Source organism: Pteropus medius, unplaced genomic scaffold, assembly GCF_902729225.1.
Source record: "Pteropus medius unplaced genomic scaffold, Ma_sr-lr_union100, whole genome shotgun sequence".
Taxonomy (NCBI): Eukaryota; Metazoa; Chordata; class Mammalia; order Chiroptera; family Pteropodidae; genus Pteropus; species Pteropus medius.
The window spans coordinates 4,615,872-4,635,018 of record NW_024353517.1 but is presented as its reverse complement, the minus strand read 5'-3'; the positions used below and the strand labels follow the sequence as shown (position 1 = coordinate 4,635,018).

At 40.7% G+C, this 19,147-nt stretch overlaps 1 protein-coding gene across 4 annotated transcripts in view; it reads right to left on the bottom strand.

The window, feature by feature from the left end:
• Positions 1 to 10,681: 10,681 nt before the first annotated feature.
• ST6GAL1 (ST6 beta-galactoside alpha-2,6-sialyltransferase 1) overlaps positions 10,682 to 19,147 on the bottom strand; it is a 104,148-nt gene continuing 95,682 nt past the window's right edge. For all 4 annotated transcript variants that reach the window (XM_039850796.1, XM_039850794.1, XM_039850795.1 and 1 more), the window contains 3 exons: positions 17,356 to 17,454; positions 15,947 to 16,121; positions 10,682 to 13,451 (listed from right to left, as the gene is read on the bottom strand). In XM_039850796.1, the coding sequence (XP_039706730.1) occupies positions 13,210 to 13,451; positions 15,947 to 16,121; positions 17,356 to 17,454 (516 nt within the window). In that variant the 3' untranslated portion in view covers positions 10,682 to 13,209. The remainder of the gene's footprint in view (positions 13,452 to 15,946; positions 16,122 to 17,355; positions 17,455 to 19,147) is intronic.

Here is a 19,147-nt window from a genome sequence, read left to right as displayed (position 1 = left end):
AAAAAAAAAAAAAAAGCAGAATACACTTCTATTAATGCCCAGGTGGAGAACCAGTCCATTAAACACCATGAACAACCAAGGTGACAAGGCATCTCAGAAAGAAAGAAAAATCTCCAGAAAATAAGCTTACAGACATAGAAAAACACGACTTAAATGACAGAGAATTCAGGATGGTACTTCTGAAAAAACTCAGTGAGATCTGAAACAAGTCATATCAAGAATTTCAAGAACTGAAAAAACAACTAGATGAGCAGAATGAGTTCCTTAGCAAGGAGATTGAAACCCTCAAAAAGAACAGAATAGATCTTCTGGGGGGGAAAAAAAAAACCACTGCAAGAGTTAAAAAATGAAAGAGCAAACTTGGGAAATAAAGTCGACCAAATGGAGGAAAGGATCAGTGATGTCAAAAACAGAAATCTAGAAATAAATCAGAAGGAAGAAGAAAGAAACCAAAGAATGCAAAATAATGAAAGAGAAATACGAGAACTAGCTGATACTATCAAGAGAGGAAACATAAGAATAATGGGCATTCTCAAAGGTGAGGAAAAGGAGCAGGGACTAGAAAGCATTTTCAGACAAATAGTTGATGAGAATTTCCCAAATCTAAGGAATCAGCTGGAGCTTCAAATTCAAGAAGTCAACAGAACGCCCAATTAGCTCAACCCAAAGACGCCTTTGTGCCTTTAATAAAATGTGCCTTCACCAAGACACGTTGTATTAAAATTATCAAAAATCAACGACAACGACAAAATTCGCAGGGCAGCCAGTAACCTATCAAGGAAAACCCATTAGATTATCGTCAGACTACTCAGCACAAACCTTACAAGACAGAAAGAAGTGGAATCAAATATTCAAACTATTAAGTGAAAGGAACTACCAGCCTAGAATAATGTATCCAGCTAAGTTCTCTTTTAGATATGAAGGAGAAATAAAGACCTTTCCAGACATACAAAATTGAGGGAATTCTCCACTACAAGGCCTGCATTACAGGAAATTCTGAAAGGGGTCAGCTCACCTAAAACAAAAATGACAAAAACAAACAAACAAACAAAAAAAACCATAATTAGGAGTAAGGTGACTAGCAGGCAAATAGAAGCAGAGGAGTACATCCCTTAATAAGAACAGGGCATTACAAGCTTAAACAATAAGAAGAGAATGGCCATAGCAAGATAGTAATGAATGTTCAACATATATACAGAAAAATTGAGACAACAATGACTGAAAAGGGGAGGATTCAAAGATCCAAATTCATAAAGGGGAGTGGAGATAAGGCACGCAGAGAAGAAAATGGATGACTGTACATATATATATATGTGTGTGTATATATATATATATATATATATATATATAAAACACTATGCTTTACATATTCATAATGGGAACCACATGCCAAAGATTCAGAACTGAAGTATATAACGCAAAACAAGAAGAACCAGAGGAAAACCCACAAAAGTCAACCAAAATAAAGGAAACGGAAACGCAAGGACAAGGAAGCAGTGGAAACACCGAGCTACCAGAAAGCAAAAGATAAAATGGCTATAAGAAGACCTCATATTTCAATAATCGCCCGAAATGTAAATGGACTGAACTCACCAATAAAAAGGCACAGAGTTGCAGAATGCAGCAAAAAACAAAACCCAACGAGGAGACACATCTCAGTTCCAAAGACAAATACAGACTCACAGTGAAAGGGTGGAAACTGATATTTCAAGCAAATGGCATTCAGAGAAAAGCGGGAGTAGCGGTACTAATATCAGACGAACTAGACTTCAAAATAAAAGAGGTAAAGAAAGATACTGAAGGACTCTTCATAATGATAAAGGAAATCATGCACCAAGAAGACATAACACTTATTAATATCTATGCTCTCAATCAGGGAGCCCTGAAATATGTCAAGCAATTACTATCAGAACTAAAGGGAGAAAGAACAAAACACTATCATAGTAGGGGACCTAAATATCCCACTGTCAGATATGAACAGATCACCTAAAGAGAAAATCAATAAGGAAATAATATCCTTAAATGACACTTCAGACCAATTGGACATAATTGACATTTACAGAGCCTTCATCCCAAAACAGCTGCTCATACATTCTTCTCTAGTGCACATGGAACATTCTCAAGGATTGACCACGTACTGGGACACAGAGATAGCCTCAACAAATATAAGAGGGTTGAAATCATACCAACCATATTCTCTGATCATAATGCTTTGAAACTAGAGATCAACTGCAAAAAGAAAGTGGAAAGAACCATGAAAACATAGAGATTAAACAACATGGTACTGAAGAATAACTGGGTCAGAGAAGAAATAAAAAGAGAGATCAAGAGATACACAGAAATGAATGATAATGATAGTACAACATATCAGAACTTTTGGGACTTGGCAAAAGCAGTCATAAGCGGAAGGTTCATATCATTACAGGCCTGTCTCCAAAAACAAGAACAAGCTCAAATAAAAAAACCTAATGCTTCATCTTAAAAAACTAGAAATGGAAAAACAAATGAAGCCTAAAGTCAGCAGAAGGAAAGATATAATCAAAATTGGAGCAAAATAAATGAAATTGAAAACAAAACAAAACAATAGAAAAATAAATACAACAAAGAGCTGGTTCTTTGAGAAGGTTAATAAAATTGACAAACATCTTCGCTAGACTCACTAAAGAAAAAAGAGAAAGGACACAAATAAACAAAATCAGGGATGAAAGAGGGGAAATTATGACAGACACTGCAGAAATACAAAGTATCATACAAGAATACTATGAAAAAGTATATAACATTTTTCAGTATATAACACTAATTTTATAATTTATATGGAAATGCAAAGGACTTAAGATACCTAAAATAATTTTGGAAAAAAATACAAATTTAAAGCTACAGTAATCATAACAGTGTGGAATTAGTATCCAGGTAAACAAATAGATCAATGGAACAGAGTAGTCCCGAAACAGATCTACACACATATGGTAAATTGATTTTTTGGTAAAGGTGAACAGATTATTTAGTGGTGAAAATATGTTCTTTGCAACAAATCATCCTAGAAAAACTGGATGTCCATATGCAAAAAATGAATTTTGATTCATACATTGTACCAATATAAAAATTAACTCAAAATGGATCATAAACCTAAATGTAAACCTAAAGTTATAAAACATTAAGAAGACAACTTAAAAGTTTTTTATAACTTTGGGTCATGCAAAAATATCTCAGCTATAATACCAAAACATGATCCAGAAAAGAATAAATTAATAAATTTGACTTCATCAAAATTTAAAATGTCTGCTCTTTATAAAACATTATTAAGAGAATGAAAAAAAAGGACTGGGAGAAAATATTTATAGATCCCAAATGCTGATAAAAGATTTGTATCCAGAATATATAAAGAACTCTTAAAATTCAATTATATGATAATTTGTGCAAAATGGTGAAATTATATGAAAATATTCTTCACCAAAGAAAATAGACAAATGGTAAATAAGCATATGAAAATATGATGAATATTATTTGTCATTTTGGAATTGTAAATTAAAATAACACTACACACGTATTATAACTTCTAAAATTATTTATTCTACCAAATGCTGGCAAGGATGTGGAAGAAATAGAACTTTCACACACTGCTGATGAGAATGTAAAATAGTACAACTACTTTAGGAAATAATATGGCAGCTCTTAAAAAGTGAATTATACATCTATCATATGACCCAGATCATACTTGACTGCTAGGTATTTACCTTAGAGAAATGAAAGGTTTGTATGTAAATGGTCATAGCAACTCTATTTATGATAGCCCCAAACAATCCAAATGTTCATTAACAGAGATAATTGTTTTACAAATGATTGCATATTCATAAAATGGAATACTATATAAAATGGAATGCAATTAAAAGGAATACATTATTAATACATACAACAGCATGGGTGAATCTCAGAATAATTGCGCTGAGTAAAAGAAGCCGGACAAAAAAGAGCGTGCGATGATTTTATAATTATGTTTTCTTGGCTAGTCTGTACTATATATCCAAGAATCTATCTTTCTTGTATGTTTCTGGTTAGAGTGGGCTACCAGGGAGATCTTTTTGAAATTTTAAGGGGTTAGAGGAAAGCCACTTTGTAGCTGTCACACACTGTTGCTGATCTGCTAATTCCCTGTGTTGACATGAAGCAGCATCTGGCTCTGTACTTGCTCTACCTTCCTTTGACTCTTCAGATTTTCTGACTTTGTTTACCTTTGGACAAAGGGCCCTGGCTTCTGTAAGATACCTTCATCACCAAGGTCAGAGGCAACAAGAATCAACAAGTGTTTCAGTCTGTCCTTATGGGGTTCATGCTCCTGGGGTTTTAGGTTATGCTTGTGGATGCCAGCTCACGTTTGTCAGTTCTAGCCTGCTTGTCATCTTTCCTTCTCAACTTCTTGCCCTGTGGTCTTCAAGTGCTGTCATCAGACATAAAGACATAGCCTTAAAGAGACTGCTTAACCAGCCCCCACAATTGCATACGCCAATTCCCTTTAACAAGTTTCTTTAAAATGTGTGTGTGTGTGTGTGTGTGTGTGTGTGTGTGTGTGTGTGTTCCCCTCTTCACCCCCGCTGGTTTTGCTTTTTGGTTGAACTCTGACTGATATAGATACAGGGTCCAAAGAATATAATTCCATGTTATAAAATTCTAGAAGATGCAAACTAATCTATAGTGTAAAAAATTGGAGTTGGGGAGGAGTAGGAAGGGATGGAAGGAAGGGATTATGAAGAATGAAGAAAAAACTTTAGGAGGTGATGGATGATTGTTATCTTGACTGTGGTGATGGTGTCATAAATGTATACATGAGTCAAACCTATCAAATTGTCACATTAAATATGTACACTTTGTCGTATGTCAATTCTACTTCAACAAAGCTGTTAATTTCTTTGAATGCAGGCAAAAGTTGGCACACTCCAGCATTAATTTTCTACTTTGAGATGTCTAAAAATAAAATTCTAGGAATCTTTTGAGCTGTGTCGTACCACTTTCACAGTGTAGAGGAAGTAATAGAAAATATAACATTTAATAATAGGAAGCTGATTTAATTTAGCCTTAAGAAAGACATGGCATATTTCAATCTAGGAAGAAATATAACAAAATGTGTTTTTCTTTTTGTTATCTGTAATTCTGTATTTTTGTACACTAAACATGGTATAATTGTGTTACAGGAATAAAAGAAAAACATGGCAATTTTTCTGGATGTATTTCTCTTTTTCACTGAAAGTTCTTTTTATGTATTTAAAAAAAGAATTTTAAAGGATAAAATCGATAGCATGAATGACTATTATCTGTGACATGAGAATTTATAAAGGGTCTACAAAGATATGAAACTGATGCTCTGTGACCACTAAAGCCCATAATCAAAGATTCAATTATTTAATTATTTTATTAAGCTTTCTATTATTTTATTATTTTATCCTCTGGAAGGCTGAGGTAATGAAACTTTTCGCAGAAAACAAGAGCATTTAGTTTAGACACAAAATGTGTTCATCAATGAAACATCCAGGGAGAAAATGTTCTCTACTGATTTCTTATTTTTAATATGAAATTTAGTTTTCTCAGTCACAGGTTCCACATAGTTAAAAAGTTTATCTTATAATTATACAACCCTCATACACTGAGTATCGTGTCTACAGAATACTGCATCTTCCTGTTTAGTTTAAAGAATTTTCATTGTTCATCAGGCTCTGTCATAGACATTGAGGATAAAGACAAATGAGACCCAAGCCCTGTCCCAAGGGAGCCTACCATTTGTGTGTGTGTGTGTGTATGTGTGTGTGTGTGTGTGTAGAGAGAGAGAGAGAGAGAAACAACATACAACTTTACTATAATGCAATATATGTGTGTGTGGATAGCCATAGAATGGAAATGAAGAGGGCAGAGGAGTGGCACCGGTACGAACCTTGACAGAGGGGATGATGTGGGCTCACAGGCCTCCTAGAGAAAGTGTCGACCGATCTGAGTTAACTCAGCTTGGCAATCTCTGCGAAGAGTATTACAAACCTAGAAAGACTTATCTAGGTCTTTAGGAGCAATCTATATGACTACATAAAATAAATCTTTTTGCTTAATGAAAGTCCTCTTTCAAAATTACATTGGTCAGCAAATGTCAGGCCTTCACTGCCTTAGGGAAAGAAGGGCTTTAGCCAGAAGGCAAAAAAAAAAAATACCCACACACATAGATGATAATCTTAGGCTTTTGAGTTTTCAAGGATTCAGATCTGGGATTATGTGCGTTTTTAAGGAATTTGTCAAGAGAAATTTTAACTATGTGTGCTTTTTGCATTCTACCTTTTGAATCTTACAACTAGATAGGAATATGATTCTACTATGTAAGTTTCAAAAGGAAAATATTTTTACTCCTAGAATTTTACACCTAAACAATTTGTCTTTCCTGTGTGAAAACATAAAAATATTCTCAGATATGTAGGGACCCATGTGTCCTTGAAACAATTTTTTGAAGATGTACTACAACGGAATGAAAAATGGAGCAAACTAGAAGCATCAAGAATGAAGCTGTCACAATATAAAAGTATTGTTGCTGAGTAATTAATTAAAATAGAAATGTACCTAAAAATACATTGTAACCCTGGTTATGAAACTGAATATTATTATCAAAATTATTCTCCAACAACAATGTTGTGAATCTAAAATCCTAATATTAATAAAAGTTAAGGATAGGTAATAAAGAATAAAAATATGTCACGTTTCTTATCTTGTATATATAGAAATACAAGATACCATTTCATTTGATTCTGACAAGGAGTAAAATATGGGTTAAAATATGGGCTTTTGTAAAACTTTGAGGTAGAATGAAATATAAGATATACTACACCATATAGAATTATATAATACAAAGCTCTGAAAATGATAAAAGAAGATATCCAGATGACGAAAGGAGAAAACAAAAGAAATAGTAAGGAAATATAAAAACAGCATGAAAGGTAACAGTTAAAGATATTAATCATGATGATACATTTAAATGAGTTAAATATACCTATTAAAAGGCTAATATTCTGAGTAAGAAAACAAAATCTAATATGTTGTTTTTAAGAAACATATTTAAAATCAAATGAGACCCCCCCAAAAAACTCTATAACCAAAAGAATTACCATGAATATACCAGGTCTTTTTAACAAATGATACTGGGGCAACTGAACTTCCATATACAAAAGAATGAAAGTAGACTTCTCATGTATGTCACTTACCATACTGGCCATGGAGCCTTTTCTATTGCCCTGCTGGAGAAGGGAAGCAAATTCACAGTCCTACTCAACTTCTAAGCACAGCCTTCAGCCCCACCCATCCAGGAAGCCTTGCTAGAGGAACCTGGGCAACCATGGAGCACATCCTACAACCCTGCCCAACTGTTAAGGGTAGCCTCTGGCCCCACACAACCAGGGAGCCTGAACAGTGACTCTGGGCAGCCTCGGAGCCCAGCCTATGGTACTGACCCCAGCCTACGGCCTTGCCTATTGCTGAACACACAGCCTGCAGCCCTGCCCAGGCAAGGTGTCCAGACAGTGACTCAGCCAAATCAAAAGCATAGTCTACAGCTCAACCTGACAAAAGAGCTCAGAAAACAACTTTGCCTGACCACAGAGTACAGCCCTTAGTCCTTTCCAACCAGAACCTTGCACAACCACGGAGCACAGCCAGTGGCCTGCCAGATTGCAAAGCTCAGCCTGTGCTACCATCCAACTTCAGGACACAGCCCATGGCCTGGCCTAATCACAGAGCACCTGAAGCTCTGTCCAACTGTGAAGCCATGTCCACAACCTGAACACAGAGTCCAGCCAGCAGAACCATCCAATTGGGGAGCACAGTCTGATGCCCCAACCAAACAAGAAATATTGTGAAGTCCAGCCCCCAGTCCTGCCCAGTTGTGGAGTCCAACCAGTGACCCAATCTTGCCAGGAAACACAGCCAGAGATTTTGCCTAACCATAAGTGATTGCAGAGCCCAGCCAGTGGTTCCATCTGACCACCAAGCACAAAAAGCAGCCCTGTCTGATCAGAGATCCTATCCAGTGGCCTCGCCAGTAGCATGGAGAGTACCTGGCCTCAGACCAGGGGAATTGCCTCACCCAATTAGATACCCTCAGAGCAAGTCCCACCTGCCCATGGATGCTACCAGCTGACCTGTCCAGTACCCCCAAGCCATGTTAACATGTGTAGGTCTCTCCCTGCTAAAGTTTACCTATAAAATCTGGAATAAGAGACCACTTACTCAAATGTACAAATACCAATGCAAGGAACCAAAGGTAAAGAAAATCAAATGAACATGACACCAACAAAGAAAATAAAACTCTAAAACTGACCCTAAAAAAAGATAGAGATCTATAAACTGCCTGACAAAGAATTTCCCAAAGAAAAGTTGAGGGAGATCATCACCTCTAGATCTGCCTTTTAAGAAATGCTAAAGGATGTTCTTCAAGCTAAAATAAAAGAAGGCTAATTAACATTGCGAAAAACATATGAATGTATAAAAGTCAGTGGCAATGTCGATATATATTCAAGGTCAGATTCTTTAATATCGTAATGGGGGTACATAATTCTCTTACAATTCTAGTCTAAAAGTTCAATATATATATTAAAATCAACCATAACCATATAATTTGTTATTGGATAGATAATATAAAAAGATGTAAATTGTAACATCAATAACCTAAAATGTAATGGAGGGAGAAGTCAAAGTATAAATTTTCCATATGCTATTAAAGATTATGACAAAGGAATCAAAGCATACCACCACAAAAAGTCATCAAACCACAAAGGAAGACAGCAAGAGGCAAGAAACAAAGGATCTGCAAAAGTAAGAAAACAAAATGGCAATAGTAAGTCCCTACCAACAATAATTACTTAAATGTAAATAGAATAACTTCTCCAATAACAGGATAAATGGATTAAGAAAAAACAAAAAAACCACAAGACCCAATGATATACTGCCTGTAACATACTCATTTTAGCTTTAAGGACACACACAGACTGAGAGTACAGGGATGGAAAAAGGTATTTCAAGAAAATGGCAACCAAAAGGAAGTGCAGGTAGGTGTGAGCCTTTCCTCTCCCTAGTGCCTGGTGAGGTAAAGAGGAGTCAGGTCCCCACTCTTCCTCCTTTGCCCCCAGCATATACACCTTAAAAAAGTCAGCAGAGGCTAGAGTAGGGATCAGGGGGAAGGCAGCCCGAGGAGGTTGCAGAAACTCCCCTCCAGACCCAGACAGAGGGGTCCAAACCTCTGAGCTCACCTGCTGAAAGGACTTCACAGAGATTTAGAGCCACTGTGAATGTGGCAAGCACAAATCTGTTCCTCCAAAAATTGAAATCTATTTTTCTGTCACTTCTATTTTGAGCTCCTATTATACTGGGATCCAGGCAGAAACCCACTCTCAGCCAATATCGAAGTTCCGGGAAACTTGTAACACTAAGGCACCAGGTGCAGGAGTCCGGAGTACAGCCTTCTCTTACCAGGCTACTCAGCAGCACTACTCAGGTGTCCTTCATTCACGTTCTCATCAGGAAATGGCCTTTGCTCAGCTGCTTTTGTGCCTTTCCAGGCATGAGATTTCTTCAAGGCTGCCTAAGGTCCCATCTGCCTGGACTTATGTCCCCATGAAGCCTCACCCTCCAAGGATTTACAGGTCCTTCCCAGAGCTTTGTCTAGGTAGCAGGGCACAGGACTCTCTCTCCAGGCACACAGATAGCCACACTCCTTTTAGTGTTCTTTCTAGCCCCAGGGGACTCTGTTGTAGGTGGGGAGTTACCAGCAGGAGAGGGAGAATATGTGCTTGCTAGGGCAGCTGTAACAAAGTACCACAAACAGCATAGCTTCAACAGCAGAAATTTATTTTCTCACAGTTCTAGAGGCTAGAAATCCGAGATCAAGGTGTCAGCAGGGCTGGTTCTTTCTGAAGACTGTGAATAGAATCTTCCGTACCTCTGTCCCCTAGCTTCTGGTGACTTGCTGTCAATCTCTGGCTTATAGAAGCATTTCCGATCTGATCCTGGCCTTTGTCTTCACTTGACAGTCTCCCTGTATGTCTATCCCTCGATTTCTATAAGGACACCTGTCACATTGGATTAGGGGCTCACCCTACTCCAATATGACTTCATTTTAACCAGTTATCTCTGCAATAACCCTATTTTCAAATAAGTTCACATTCTGAAGTATTGGAAATTGGGACTTCAACATATGAATTTTAGGGAGACATATTCGAGCCATAATGGGAGCTAGTCAGTTCATGGGGGAAAGGAATTATTCTTTCTCCCTTTATTCCTGCTTCTCCTCAGGATTTTTATCCAAACATTTTGGCTATTCTTTTAGGACATTATTCCTTTAAGGGTTTTAGGCTTTTAGAAACCAAGGTAAGTAATTTCCTTTTATTTTGCTTTCTGTCCTATTGCATCCCTTCCCCCAAAGTATTGTATGAACAACACCTTAGTCATTTGAATCTAAGCAAAAATTAAAAGGAAGAAATATCAATAAATCAGTCACTATCTCATAGATGCTATCCTGCCACATAAGTGAGCATTCCTTTTCCTGGAGTACTGAAGAGGAGCTAGTTGAGGATTCAGGGATTCAAGATTCCAGTGGTGTCTTCTCTGGAAATGAGAACTGACAATCAGCAGTCATTCCCTTATCAAGTAAAAAGAGAGAACAAGCTTTTTTTAAAAAAACACATTTATTTTAAATTTTTACATCATCTTTGGGTAATTCAGAAGTAGCTTAGGCATATTTCCGAAGTTTCTGAGTTTGATGTCTCAATTTCAAGCCATAGCTTATTTAATTGGTGAAATGATTAGAGGACCTCGTGAAAAAGGATGATGAGATGACTATTGAGGGAAACAGAACATCTTAGAGACAGGGGCTTTCCTACAACACTCAGTCATAATTTTTTTAATTATCCGTAACGAATATTAAATACCTCACCACACCAACAGTAATGTCCTTTGTTGGCATTTGACCAGACTTCCCACATAAAAATCACAGAAATAAAAGTTCTATAGACCTCAAAATCACACTTAAATTAATTTGATCCCTTATATTAATAAGTACTAAATGCTCAAATCTACCCAGTGTGTTCTCAGTGTATAGACTAACATCTATCTCCTGCTGATGAAATGCCACCTTCCTCTGTACTCAGAGTTCATGATTCAATGATTGTAATGAGTGTGTCAAATCAGAAGGAGAAGGAAGCCAGGAACTCATGGGCTCTGAGAGGCAGAAAAGACACAGCAGTTAGTGGCCCAAGTGCTTCTTTGCCCATTCCCAAGCAGAATCAAGCCTGGGCTCCAGGCAGGGAGGAAGAAAGGCACATTCTGCATCCTCCACTGCCTCGGATGGCTTCCTGGGTATTCCAAGCAGGGTAGTTGTCTCCCAAAGGGACAGTTGATTCCCTAAAGACAGGGCCTCATTTTTTGCCTCCCTCAAAGCAAGGTGTTGCCCAGGTGTGGGTACAAAGCCGGTCCTTAGTAAAGGAGAAAAGGAAACCACCATATACTGAGCCCTGCAGATGCTAGGGATGGAGCCAGGGCAGGTGTGTCATGTCACCATCACGACAGCCCTATAAGGTAGGCTCATCACCCCCATTTCACAGATGGGTAGGAGTCCTGGCTCTACAGCACTACTTAGTGACCTTGAGCAAGTCCTTTACCTTCTCCACAGCAGGCGCAGGACATATCCAGGGTGATTCTCTACCAGGGGAAGGGGATGAGCAAACCATCTGGAAAGCATGTTTACAGACCACAGTGGGAGAGCCTCTGCCTGGAGACTCTGCCCTTGCTCCCCTGCTGGAGGGGTGCAGGTCAGGGCCATCTGGTCTACCTTGTGAGACTCTGTTATGATCCCTAAGGTTTTGACCTCTGAGGGCAACTAAGTTCTAGGGAACCACATCCCCACTCCCTGAGAGATCTTTCACAGAAGACCCATGAAAGCCAAAGAAATCAGGTTAGGATACTTTTAAAGGAGCAAACGCTTAGAAGTAATTTGGGAGAGGAAAGACTACTTTAAATGGAAAAAACAAGATGACAGTTAGGAGGAGGTTTGGGGTTGGGCATTAAACAGGAAGAGGCGGATACAGTGTGCAAACCCAGCTAGTAAGATAGGGTCAGGGCAGGCCAGGCCAGGCCCGGCTGAGCCTGAGGAAACCTGGTTTTTGGCATTGTACCTGCCATGGGGTTACACATGCTACCTCAGACATGGGTGGGGGGTTCCTCAAAAAATAATTTAAGCCTGTAAGTTCAGGCAGACCCTAGAGAATAAAATGGGTAATAAAAGCAGAAAAGAAAATACAACTCAAATGATTCTGAAAATCTGCTTGGCATGTTTTTCCTCTTCTTCTAAAATTCTATGGCCCCCAACTCTGTGAAGTCCTCTATAACTCACAGGCACAGGAAGTGTATGCCCCTCCCCGCCAGGGTACGCAGACCTCACAGCAAGCCCACCTCCCCACAGGCCCTCAGTGTGCTGAGGTCACTGAATCCTGCCTGTTTGTCACTCCCACTGAACTGTGTGAGCAACTTGAAGATGGAGACTATACATTTCTACTCCCCTGTCTCCATATGGAGAGGGGTGTGAGTTCATCAAGACCCTTTGTGCATAAAAAACATCCAGACAAGGCTAAGGACTAGCTAAATCATCCAGTGATAGAAACACTGCCCCTCCAGGGGGCAAGGACCTTAGGAGCAACTTTGTTCTGGAGAAATCAAGTCTGTTTCTTGGACTCCATATGACTTACCTGCCCTCCAGAGCCACCCTTTAACAAGCACAATCATAATTTAGGAGAATTTCTTTAAAACATGAAATCAATATCTAAGTGTAGAATTCAAGCAATATAAGAGCACTGGTTTGCCAGAAAAACAGCCCAGCTTTGGCAGCCCTGGTAGGAAAGGTGGATCTTGTATCTACCCATGTGGAAGGAGAGGAGGACTCTGTCTGCCTCAGACACAGGTGCTAGGTGTGGCAGGAGGCTTTGGGTTCATATAACTCTACAGCTACAGGGCAAGGGCAAGCTGGGCCTGGTTCCTCAGCCTCAGGCTCCTGAAGCTCTAGGGTTCTTGCTGACAGAAGGCCTAGAGCATACTAGCAGGCCAGAAGTGTTCAGGAACATGGTCATCCCATTCCAGGCCAACAGACAGGCTGTAAAATGCCTGGTGGAGAAGGGTGAGGGCACCTTGCTGGGGAGCCCATACTCAGCAGTGAATCCTCCGGAAGCCAGGCAATGTGGCTTTTCCAAGCAGGTAAATGTCCTCATCTGTGCCCTGGTTGAGGTGCTTTACCAGATTCTTCTCAAAGAGGAGCGGGTGGTAGGCGCCCATCGTGCAGGCGCTGTCAAAGAATTTCTGGTAGTAGTAGCACATATCAGTCTTGCGCTTGGATGGGAGGAATTCATAAATATCCACTTGGTCACACAGCGTCATCATGATGATGATGCCTGAAAAGGGGAGCAGAGGTGAGTTCTGCCCAACAACCTACCCCATACCCTGGAACTCTGCCCAGTGAGTCTACAGCTCATGACCCCAAATTTTGGGAGATAATATGGATTTCTAGTTATCACTGTGATTCACAGTCTGAGTCCTTCTGGTAAGCCAATCCAGCAAGCTGTGCCATGAGGGCCACTGAGCCCTATGCACCGTGACAGCCCCAGCACGTAGGCCAGGACCTGGTGCATAGTGGGTTCTACCTAAACACTAGTGGACCGAAGGGCCCCATCCATCAATTGATGAATTTATCAACGTGAATAAGCAGTATGAAGAGAGAGGACAAGGCAACTGAGGAGACAGTACCATCACATGTGCACAGTACTTTCTAGCACTTTTATATCCCAGAGAAACTTCTTAGATGCTGCTATTTGAAGGAAGGTGTTTATTACGGTGCTTGCAGGAAATAGTGTGTTGAGAGAGACTGTTCTTTCTTCAGCCGGGAAGAAGGCTAGTTGGACGAGCATGCCATGGTATATACTGACCACGGGCTCTGCTCACTAAGGCAGGAGATTGGAGCTGAGCGCCTGCGGCCAGGTCGGTGGCACAGACATTGAGATGAAAACCTAACAAGAGACGGGAGACTGCTGCTACCACCTGCACTTATCCCCACCTGGCTCAGTCATCTTATGCAGGACACATCCTTCTCTGGGCCTCAAGTTCTTCACTTCTCCCAAAGGGGTAATCTACCTACTCCTCCTACCACACAGGCTATTGTTAGAATGAAATAAGGTTATGGCATTAAGACCCCTCTTGGCAACAATAAATATAGGAAATCTTTATGAGGGAGCAGTTCCCACTAACAGAAAAACTATAAACTGATAGCAGTATCTTTGTTCCAAAAGAATCAGATCTGCAAAAAGCCTTACCTCTATTTCTGGCTTCCCTTGGTCCAATGAAGACATGGGGGAAGACACCTCTGCAACTAATGGATGTAGGCATAGCAGAAGTGTTTCTAGAAATTATGGGAGGGAGCACTTCCTATGAGAGGGGGCTCAAGTTAACCTCCTAGAGCACTGGTGTGGGGCCTGGCAGACACTATGACCATGAGGGATGGGCAAGAGAGGAAGACTGGTGGTGGAGGGAATGGCATAGGCAAAGACAGGGCAGTAGGGTGATGGAAAAGTGTGTTCTCCAAGGTGCTTCCACACTATTCCTGCTCAGAAGGAAGCAGCCTCAAATGCACCCAACCAAAAGTTAAAGAAAGAGGTATAACAGTGTGATACTATAAGAGTCCCTATCTCTTGCTATAAGGAGTGCCTCTGATATTAAACACTTATTTGTTCATTTACTCGGGGAGTATTTATCACCGGGCTATCCTGTGACAGACACAAAAGATGAATCAAACACAGTCCCCACACTGAGGGAGTTTGCAGTCTAGTAGAGAAGGCGGGCAGGCAAATTACACATTGGTGAGTGGCCGGGGCCATCGGTGGGAAAGTGGTCCACTGCAGGGGAGCCAGAGGAGGGAGCGTCCCTCCTGGTGCACATATGGTGCCTAGGACCTCGTGGGCATTGCCCATGGTTCGGCCAAACTCAAAGTGAATGGGAAGGAGAGCAGATGTTCCATGAGGGCCGAGGGAGGTGAAGAAAGTCCAAAAAGAAAGTCTGCAGCCAACATTCAGGGCCCTCTGGTACTCTGACCGTAGCCTACTCCACATCAGCTCCCACAGCTCCATTTATGACCCCAGCCCGGTCAAACTCCACCCCTCATTCTTCTAGGGCCATGATTAGGGTGTTCATTCGGGTGGATGATTTTTTGAAATTGTGAATAAAGTACTATCAATTCTTCCTTTTTCCTCAGATTCCAATATGGTTCTGCATGACATTATGACTGATCCTGTCCTTATTTAAAATTTTGATATTTTATTCATCATAAAATTTTACATTAATTGTGATGTTTTAAAAGATATTGTATTAAGATATTATTTCTCTTGCTACCGAATTCTTGGAAACCCCTTCAATTGTTACCTGAGACAAGTGCCTCACTCGCCTCATCACAGTCCCAGCCCTATTCCTCCGGTTTTCCAGCCTCCTCTCTTGTCTGTGCTTCCCTTGACTCCATCTCCGCCTGCCAAATCTGCGCCTCTCACAGGCCTGATCCAAAGCTACTCTTGGACGGTCCACCTAGACAGGAAGCTCTTGGACGGTCCACCTAGACAGAGTTCTCTCTCGTGTGGCACCAAGGTGGTCACTCTCTCCTGGTACAAATTCAATGTTACCTCAGACATCTGATTGAACTCTCTCAATGAACACCCTAAAGGAGAAGAGTTCTATCTTATTAACTTTTGTATCTTAGCTAGAACTTGGCACAGTACACAAACACAGCAAAAGGCTAGTGATTGTTTAGTGAATGAATGAACAAACAAATGAATGAATGAGACCCCAGAAGAAAGCTAATCTTTTCTGGAAACAAACACAGGAGGTCTTTCCCCAGACATGGACTCACCGAGCATCCCAGAGGATGGGGGATTTGGCTGAATCTCCTCTGGGGAGATTTCTTGAATGATGTCCCACAGCTCCCAAGGCATCTGGGGCTTGAGGATGTAAAAGAGCTGATCAGGATGTAGCTTACGATAGCTCCTGTAGTTATCAAAGAATTTGTAGTCAGGATTCTGGTACCACTGAAAAAGAAGGAAATGGTTTCAGGGAGAGAAATATGCCCATGCCACTGCTGCCCCCCAGACAGTCATCCTCATCCAAGGACCTTGAGGGGAAGGTAGAGAAGGACCAAGGCAGAATTCTGAGGCACAGCCCCTTCCTCAGAGCAGATTCCATACCTCTCCTCCACATCACAGCTCTCACTTGGTAGCAGAGGAGACCTAGTATGTAACCTGTGCTCACAGGGAATTTTGAGCTTGGTGACCCTGAAATAGTTTCAGACTGTAAGAGCACAGAATCTTGGAATTATAACAGTGCTGAAAGGGGCCCTTAGCACTATCTAACCCCGCCTCTCATTTTTATTTTTAAAGGGGCAAAAATTGGGACACAGCTTGCCACATCTGTGGGTTCAGAGTCTTTGTCCTGACCTGGGAAAATTTCAGTTCTAAGAGAGATCAGTGTGAAAGTATGGAAACTGAGATAGTGAGGATGCAAGGGATTGGCAGGGTCTGTCAGCTATTACTGTGGCCAACTAAGAATTCAATGTCCCAAGAACAGTGCTCTCTGTCCTTCCTAAAGCTATTCTCCTGTGGCCACTGCAGCCCACATCAGGTAGAAGCTAACTGGCATGCATGGGAAACAGTGAAAGGACCATTCCAGACAGGCTGAGAGACCGGTGGGTCTGAGACTCCTGTCTCCTTCCCTGAATGAGATGTTGTTGCATATCTGGTCCTGTGCTTAGTAAATTAAGTCCTGGGACAGGTGACTTCCCCTCTCTACATTCCAGTTTCCTCATTTGTAAAATGCGAGAGACCATACTTATATATACTTCCTTACCTTGTTATGAGAGTTAAATGAGAAGAATTCTGGAAACTGATAGTATGGGACAAATGCGGTAACATTATTTATAGGAGTAATAGTAACCACTGTCTATTCCTGCTGATAACTCATCAGGAATAATTGTATTAAGTGAACAATCTACCCCGGATGGTGAGAAGTCCAGCCATTATCACCCCTGATATATACCATAATTAGAAGGCCAATACATGATAATGCAGAATAGGGCATGGAGAACACTGGTATAAAACAGGAATACTTCTGAACTGCTGGTCCATATGAAGTAGGGTGCCCTAAAACTGAAATAGCCAGTCCTTAGGAATGGCCCAGGTCAGCCATGACTTAAAAAACTCAGAAACTCACGGAAATCTATATGCAAACAGGAGACTCAATCCCTATTTCCCATGGACAGCCACTTACCTTTGGGATATCTGAATGGTAAACAGATGGGTCCCATACAATTAGAATTCCTTCATTGTACAAACTGTCTTGGAGGAAGCGCCCTTCTGTGGTGATTAACTGCAGGAAGAAATGGATGAGTTGTCACTTGGACATTTACATGTAAACTTTTGGCTTGTAGTAATAACTGACGCATCACAAGTATCACCTGAGGCCTTAGAGCACCATGAGGCTTGTAAGTTTTGGTGCAGCACTTAACTTCGGTGAGAAGAAGGCAAAGATGCCATTGAAATTGTGTGGACCTGAAAGGGCCTTTTGACATAGTTGATCAGCCATAAAGTGAAAAGGGTTCCACTCAGACTTTGAGATTAATGGGGCGAGCATACAATGAACGTGGCTCAGGTATACTCTATAGTCAAACCTCATGAGGGAATTAAAGGAGTGGGGTTTAAAGTCAGAATCTCACATAACTTAAACAATCTTTGGAAGTCCCTCAATCTCCTATAAGGTCCAGTACATAGTATTTACATTTGGCTTTGCAGCTAATTTATCCGGTGACTGTGAGCAAATCAGGTAATCTCCCTAGTCCTTCATACTCATCAAATGGGGTACAGAAGTGAATGAGAAAGACAGAAAAGAGGCCCCAAAGGCCGGGTCCCTCTTAAGAAAGCCAAAACTGATATACGAGATTAGCTGTCAGACATTTATACACCATGATGGAAACATAGTACCTCTCATAAGTCCAACACAGCCAGTGGTTTCTGCAGCACTGGAAAAGATGGCTATGTCTGTGGTTGAGCACCAAAGGAAGTATTGGTTTGCGTGTAGGAGCTATGGTATATGCAAAACGTGCATCTTTAATCATGAGAATCTCTCCATGGTGGTGAAATGCTCACCACCACGAGAGCCCATATTCCTGGGCTCTCAGACTGGCCTGTGGTAGTTAAACCCATTTGGGTAAAATGTGACTGTGATAAGACCCCATAAGACAACCTTGCTGGATCAATTTTGCAGAATGTATTAACATCCTTAAAAAGTATGTATACTCTTTGACTCAGCAATTTCACTTTTTTTGGCATTTATCCTAAGAGAATCCAAATTCAAGGGGAAAATTATGCACAGAAATTTTAATCAACTTACTTATCAAAATAAGAAACGTGGTAGCTGTGGGTGAAAGATACTAGAGTTTGATACTGAAAGACCTGAGTTCAATTCTTGGTTTTGCAGCTAATTTATCTGGTGACTGTGAGCAAATCAGGTAATCTCCCGAGTCCTTCATACTCACCAAATGGGATACAGAAGTGAATGAGAAAGACAGAAAAGGGGCTCTGAAGGCTTACGATGAACAAAGCCAGGTCTCTCTTAAGAAAGCCGAAACTGATATATGAGATTAGCCATCACACATTCACCTTAAAAACCAGGTGGGTGATGTTTCCCAGGTGGAAACTGAGAAGAACAAATTACAAATCACATCAAGAACTGACTGAAAATGAAACCAAGAATTAAAACAGTAATTCCTCCCCACCTCAATTACTCACCATCGAGAAGGTGGAGACCTAATCAATGTCACTGTGGTAGCTGAAGAATATCTATGGGAGGTGGATGGTCTATGTATAACCCAAGAAACAGCAATTTGCCATGAGCCTCTAGGGTCATTTGGCAACCTCATCTCCATACCTACTTCCAGATGTAGGAAGGCCCTGGAAGCCAGGAGAATATAATCTCATTTCCTCAGTATATCTTTGAGACAAGGAATATTGGTAGTGGGCCCGCCTTGACCAGGGTTTGTTAGATTGTACTAGGTGCAGTCACA